The sequence below is a fragment of the Branchiostoma lanceolatum genome, chromosome 3 (genome assembly GCF_035083965.1).
Source record: "Branchiostoma lanceolatum isolate klBraLanc5 chromosome 3, klBraLanc5.hap2, whole genome shotgun sequence".
Taxonomy (NCBI): Eukaryota; Metazoa; Chordata; class Leptocardii; order Amphioxiformes; family Branchiostomatidae; genus Branchiostoma; species Branchiostoma lanceolatum.
This window is the reverse complement of record NC_089724.1, coordinates 31133852-31140384: the sequence shown is the minus strand read 5'-3', so window position 1 is coordinate 31140384 and position 6533 is coordinate 31133852. Positions and strand designations below refer to the sequence as shown.

At 45.2% G+C, this 6533-nt stretch overlaps 1 protein-coding gene across 4 annotated transcripts in view; it reads right to left on the bottom strand.

Moving 5' to 3' along the window:
* Positions 1 to 2269: 2269 nt before the first annotated feature.
* Positions 2270 to 6533, bottom strand: part of LOC136431404 (cytochrome P450 26A1-like) — a 24688-nt gene continuing 20424 nt past the window's right edge. For all 4 annotated transcript variants that reach the window (XM_066422757.1, XM_066422758.1, XM_066422760.1 and 1 more), the window contains exons 3-5: positions 4826 to 5326; positions 3914 to 4342; positions 2270 to 3621 (exon numbers count right to left, since the gene is read on the bottom strand). In XM_066422757.1, the coding sequence (XP_066278854.1) occupies positions 3160 to 3621; positions 3914 to 4342; positions 4826 to 5326 (1392 nt within the window). In that variant the 3' untranslated portion in view covers positions 2270 to 3159. The remainder of the gene's footprint in view (positions 3622 to 3913; positions 4343 to 4825; positions 5327 to 6533) is intronic.

The window sequence follows — 6533 nt, the reverse complement described above, 5'->3', positions numbered from 1 at the left end:
AAGAAGAATATTTCAACTGAAAAAAGAATGACCTCTATAGAGCTAGCTCCATGGAGGTAGAAAAAAATCTGCCTCAGGGCTGCACTAATCGCCTCCATGGAGCTATTAGTACAACCCTGCGACAGATTTTTCCAGCTCCACAGAGCTGACTCTACGCAGTATGAATGCATACTCATGGTTTATTCTCCATGCAGAGGTTTCGGTCGACTAGGGTAGGATTGTCCGGGATTTTAACGTCTCTCCCCTAGGGAGAATAGATTAGCAGGGAGGTGTCGGATTCCATGCAAGAGCCGATAAATAATATCGGTGTGCAATAATGAGAACTGTCCTGTAAATCTAGGATTTTAACCTCCTTGTGCAAATATAGAAAGGGGGGTATGATATTAGTTAACAGCCTAACTCGTAAGCCTACAGTAAGTGGCCAAAAGTGTTCACAAAATGGTACTAGTGGGTATTGTTTTTTTCAATTGTTCGATTTACGTTCTTTCAATGATGTTACGGTTTAACCTCCTTGGGTTTTATTTTCTTGTCTCCAATTTCATCGTACCAAAATAAACGCGTATATTCATTATTCACGCTGTGTGCTTTAATGTCTAAGATGTTGGTGTGTGTGTGCATGTGTGTGGGTCGGTGTGTTTGTATTTGCGCGCGTTCCAAAAGATATTCCCCCGTAATCGATTGTACCAGGCCCGAGTATTCAGTCTTAGAGCTAAAATCTGCCGCAGTGTTGTACCAATAGCTCCATGGGGCTTTAAGGTGTGTAGAGATGTTTCTAGAGAGTGACGTGAATCATAAGTATGAATTGAAAGTGCATGGAACCAGCCCTTTGAAGCTTGTACGCCTTGTTTATCGTTGACCAGCGTCTCCCCATAGACGTTTTACATTTTTCTTAGCGGTGACGTGAACCATGCTTATGCATCAAAAGTGCGTGGAGCCAGCCAGCTCCATGGAGGTAGATAACAATCTATCGCAGGACTGCACTAATCGCCTCCGTGTCCTCTATGGAGCATGGAGCTGGCTCCACGGAGCTATTAGTACAGCCCTTTCGGTTCCAAAGTGGACGTCATCTTGTTTCTACAGAGAATTCCCGCGAAGTTACAGTATTCAATGCCAATTAAGCGGGGAAAAAATGATACTCACTGCTCGCGACTGCCCATGCGTCTTCCCTTTGTGGTACATAATAGGATTGACACCCTGAACCCTGCGAATCTAAATCAGCTATGAAATAAAGGGTTTGCAGAACTTTTCTCACCGCTTTCGTCACAATGATGTCCCCGCCCTTTACGTGGCACGTGCAGCGGTTACCAGATTTTTGTGGTAACCCCTAACTTTGTGATGCCCATAAAAAAGGACCCTATCCCCATTATCACTTGGGGCATCTGGAAAAAGTATTCCTCGTTGCATGGGGGCCGGCGGGCTTTTTGTCCTGTGCAGATTTATAGAGCCTTGGGCGGGCGCAGCCGTTCGCCATTGGTTAGTGGGTAACTCCAGTCAATAAATTCCCCGTAAAGTGTGGTCGCCAGACCGTCGTTAAACTGTTTGTGACTCGACTTGTCGTAATTCTTAAAGGAAAGTGGGGTTCAAAAGTTCGCCATCGGGTTTAACGTGAGGTTACCTACCATAAATGGCATGTAGACCGCGCGCACGCCACCTTCAGTACCTAATTCAGATTCTCGAAATACGCAACGCACATCTCAGTAGGACTTTTCCCTTTATTTATGTCTTTTAATCTTCTTTCTGTCTTTCGTTCTTTTTCTTTCCTCCTTTCCTTTTCTTTCTTTCTATTCTTCTTTTTCTCTTTAAGTATTCTTTCTTTACTTTCTTTTTTCTGTCTTCTTTTCCTTTCTTTTTCTTTTCTTTCTTTTCTTCCCCCTTCGTTCTTTACTAACCCCTTCCTTCCTTCCTTCCTTCCTTCCTTCCTTCCTTCCTTCCTTCCTTCCTTCCTTCCTTCCTTCCTTCCTTCCTTCCTTCCTTCCTTCCTTCCTTCCTTCCTTCCTTCCTTCCTTCCTTCCTTCCTTCCTTCCTTCCTTCCTTCCTTCCTTCCATCCTTCCATCCTTTCTTCCTTCTTTCTTCTTTGCAAAATACCTGGCTCAAAAGTATAACTGATTTTACCACTTGTTATTCCAATTATTCTATGTCTGTGGCAGACATGCCTACCCCCAAATATAGTGCACAGCATGAGAAAAGTCACCACACGGTTACTGTAAGGTTAAAAATGTCTCCTAGCGGGGAAGATTGGTATAGCATTATCTGCAAGTAAAGGAGTCGTTTGTTGTCTTGTACCAATTTATTTCGCTGTCCAAATAGACACACAGTCCGACGTAAAGCCAACTTTCCGCAAAGCTTAAGTCGTATAATGTACTCAGTTCTAATGTACAGACGGGATGAGCATACACATGATCATTGATATTATAACACCCCTACATTTTCAGAACACGGTAAATAAAATATCCAGCCATCAACTTCGCCATGCCCCATTGGCAGCATGTTCTGTTATGACAAATAATCCCACCTTCTGTGGAGCATAGGATTGACACCATGAATGAAAATAGTTGTACACTTTTCAGAATAGATTTGAAATGCGGTGTTTTATATGTAATCCGCAAGTCTGACAAACTTCTGAGTGTGCTATTAGTGACAATACTTACTTACTTTGGCCTACCGCCCATCCTTGGGCAATGCCTCCCCCCGCATAAGTTTACAACATATAACAGACGATCAAAGCTTAAACGTTCATTTTGTATATATACATGTATACAGTGACTTACAGTCTCATGTGAGCATGCTGGCAGTACTTTGCAGGATATTTCAATTCAAATCCTTTCTTATAAATTGATGTTTAAGATCATCAAATATTGATTTTAAGCAGAATTAGATATTGTTGAAAAGCGTTAACAATGTTTCTTAAGTACATTTGTAGTATTGAATAAAAACGTTAACTTCGTCTACACATTCTTACATCTTTGTATTAATGTTTACTTTTATATCGATAGACTTTGTTTATACTGCAAATATAATTTTGTCGTGCTTGACCCTGTATTCCGGTTTGACAATTGAACTATTGGTCACTATCATTTATAACCAATGCTGACCCATCAGTTTTCTGAAGGTTGTCTGGACCTTATGGCAAGATAATGTGCATATTTCTTTCCTTTTCTTTACATCGCGACATTGATGTCTTTTTCAAACGACACCGAGCAGAGAACAGGCGATCCCTTGTCACGTGTTCTCTCCTTCTCATGCAGGAAGTCATTTTTGTTTCTGTCATAAGGTTGTGACTTTCCGCCAATGGGCGTGAAGATGACAGGTAAGCCGCCAGCTGGATACACGATGGGAAGGAACTTCATGTCAGGTAACTTGTCTTCTGCCAGCTTCCAGCGGCACCTTCTCGTCAGCTCCACGCACAGAAGCTTCAGCTGAAGCTTGGCGAACTCCTTCCCGACGCAGGCTCGTGGTCCCCCGCCGAACGTCACCATATCGTACCGGGCCAGGGGCGCCTGGGATGTCTCGGGAGTCCAGCGGTCCGGGTCGAACAATTCAGGCGAGGAGAAGATTTGGGAGGCTTCGTGGGTATCTCTGATGCTGTACAGTACCGCCCACCCCTCCGGCACCTGGAAGCCCTGCAGAGGAGAAAGCGAGGACAAGGTTTGCTTTTTTTCAATCCAGGAATTTTCAGTCTTTCCTACAGGATCGTATTAACTACATCCAAAAAAAGCCCTTCTCACCTCAGCAAGTTACAACATTACAAATGCATCTTCTGCTTTGGAGTTATGGCATGCACGTTCCAGTACTAGTAGTAAAGGAAACAATTGGATGCCAATATCATATAAAGGACCTAACAGCACTAGGTGTCTGGATAAGTGTAAGAGTCTGATATGTCTTTTAATATCAAGGCTAAATGAAGGTACTTACGCCGATCTCGAAAGACTTAAGCGCTCTGCGGTAGCCTCCTCCAATGGGCGGGCGCCGCCTGAGCACCTCCTTGACGACCTGCCCCACGTACGTCAGCCTGCCGACCTGCTCCAGACTCAGCGGCTGGTCCGGCTGCAGCAGCCCGTGCTTCTCCAGGTCCTCATGCACCTTCTGAACCACCTGCGGCTGCAGCGCCAGGTGCATGATGAGGGAGGTGGCGGCGCTGGACGTGGTCTCGTGCCCGGCGAACAGCAGCTCCACCACCGTGTCCTGGATCTCCTGGTCAGACAGCTTCTCGCCGTTGTCCTTTGCGGTGTTCATGATGTGCGATAAGACGTCTCCACTGTCTCCTCCCTGCAGCACAAACTCCTTCTTCCTCTGAATGTGGTTCATCATCCATTCATCGATGGCTTTGCGATAGAACAGGCCCTAAAATGCAACAACAGTAGTGTCATGCAAATGTTCCTGGTTTCATTGTGCATTAGTACGCGACATTTAGATAGCAAAAAAACATAACAGACAAGGCACAAAGGGACAAAATCTTTGCTTCTGACTGTTCATCATGGTTTCATGTGTTTGGTACTGAGTCATCCTGCAATACCGCCTGAACCATGGTGATGACCAAGGTCATAAATGTTACTATATACACAAGGTTAGGTATATGAAGGGAAACAAAACGTTAAGTTCACAAGACCAAACTAGTATTCAAATGCCAATTGCGGTGTAAACACACGACATCGTCACAAACACAAATGACTACTGAACCTCTGTTTCAGGGAGACAATTTTACTCAGCCAGTTTAGGTCTTTAGAAACTATTTGTTTGAGTCACAGCTAGCCATATTTACCGTGCTACCATTACAATCGTTCAGAATTTTTGAAATTGCCGGATGATGATTTTAAAAAGCCTTACGTTGCTGAGCCCACTCCCGGGCAGCTTGACAGGGAGAGAGAAGAGGTTCTTGACCATGTTGGTGAAGAGGAAAGTGAGGTGTTGGATCTCCTCGTCGCTGTGCTGGAAGCCCACTAGGACAGCTGACGCCACACGGAAGGCCATCTCTCGCGCCATGGGCCACACCATCACGGGCTGCGCGGCGCCGCACCACCGCTGGACAGACTCGCGCATGATCTCCTGCATGATGGGGACGTACCTCTCCAGCGCCTCGTAGTTGAAGGCCTTCATGATGACCTTCCGGCGCAGCCTGTGCTCCTCACCGTTACTCATAGCCAGGTTGCCGGTCCCCAGCACCGTGCGGAAGGTCTGCGGCCACAGGCTGGTCACGACGTGGTTCTCCCCGAGCAGGATCTTGCGGACGTTGGTCGCCCCTCTAACACGGATGGTCGGGCGGCCCAGGATGTGGGTCTTGAAGACATCGCCGTACTGCGCATGTCTGCTGGAACTGAATTTGCCTCCCTGTAGGACAAAGAGACAAAATCTGCGTTAGCATGACCGACTGATGATATTCAGACTTATACATGTTAAGCGCAGAAACAATTCGAATATTAGTTTCGACTCTCTCCCAATTTTCCACCCTCTTGTTTCATTTTCCTGCTACCCCTCTTGCGCGCTGATTGGCTCAGCCGTAATGAAATTGAATAACCACCATACAAGGCGGGGCAGCCAGCTTACAAACCAGTGCAGTGAGCGGACCCATCCGTGTTCCCTGATCGAGCGGCTGGATCTTTCACGGTAATGATGTCTTCGGAGGAAATGGGATAGAGATAAAATCAAAACATCCGCGCGACTTTAGGCACTATCCCATGTATACATATATATATATATATATATATATATATGTGCGCGTGCGTGGGTGCCTCGAATGTGTGTGTGCGTGGTGCGTGTGTGCGTGTGTATGTGTGTGTGTGGTTGGGTGTTTATGTGTGTGTGTGTTTGTGTGTATGATCATAGGAACCGTATCATTGTAATTATCTTATCCTTAATATCTTATTCCCATCTTATGGGATTTGCGGGTTTCTTTCTGCAGCGCCAGACCTGCCCGCGCATGTTTCCTGGTCCTGGCCACGGTGCTGAATCTGATGTGTTCGCGACCCTTCCATACAGAAGTATGAAAAGAAACATCCCTTTTCTCATTTCAGGAAATGACACTGAGTCGTATCTCATGGCATCACGACATAAACTCAATTGCACTTTTACTCTTGTCTTTTCGTTACAAATGCTTTGTGGTGTTTCGTCGCTTTCGACAGTTGGTTCAACTGTAATTAATCACCTTATGTACGCGGACGACATTTGCCTCTTTTGTGCCTCCGCTAAAGCACTACAGAAGTTAATTCACATATGTGAGCTCGCGGAAGCTGGCATCGACATGTTATTTATATGGGCCAGGTGCCTGAAATGAAGTTGAAATTGAAATTAATTCTTTGTTATCTTTCGAGTCAAAATTACGCTGTCTAAACTGTGTAGATGTCACCTGAAAGTTTCCAACATGAGGCCCTGGCCTTACGATGTCAATGGCAAATGAACTATGTAAGGATATTTCTTTTCGCCATCCAACAGTTATGTTGTCCATATATAGCTTTTAACAAGTGCAGTTACTGCCTCATGTGCGCACTTAGCCACGTTATGTCAGCTATTAAAAACATTAGACAAGAAATAATGTGAT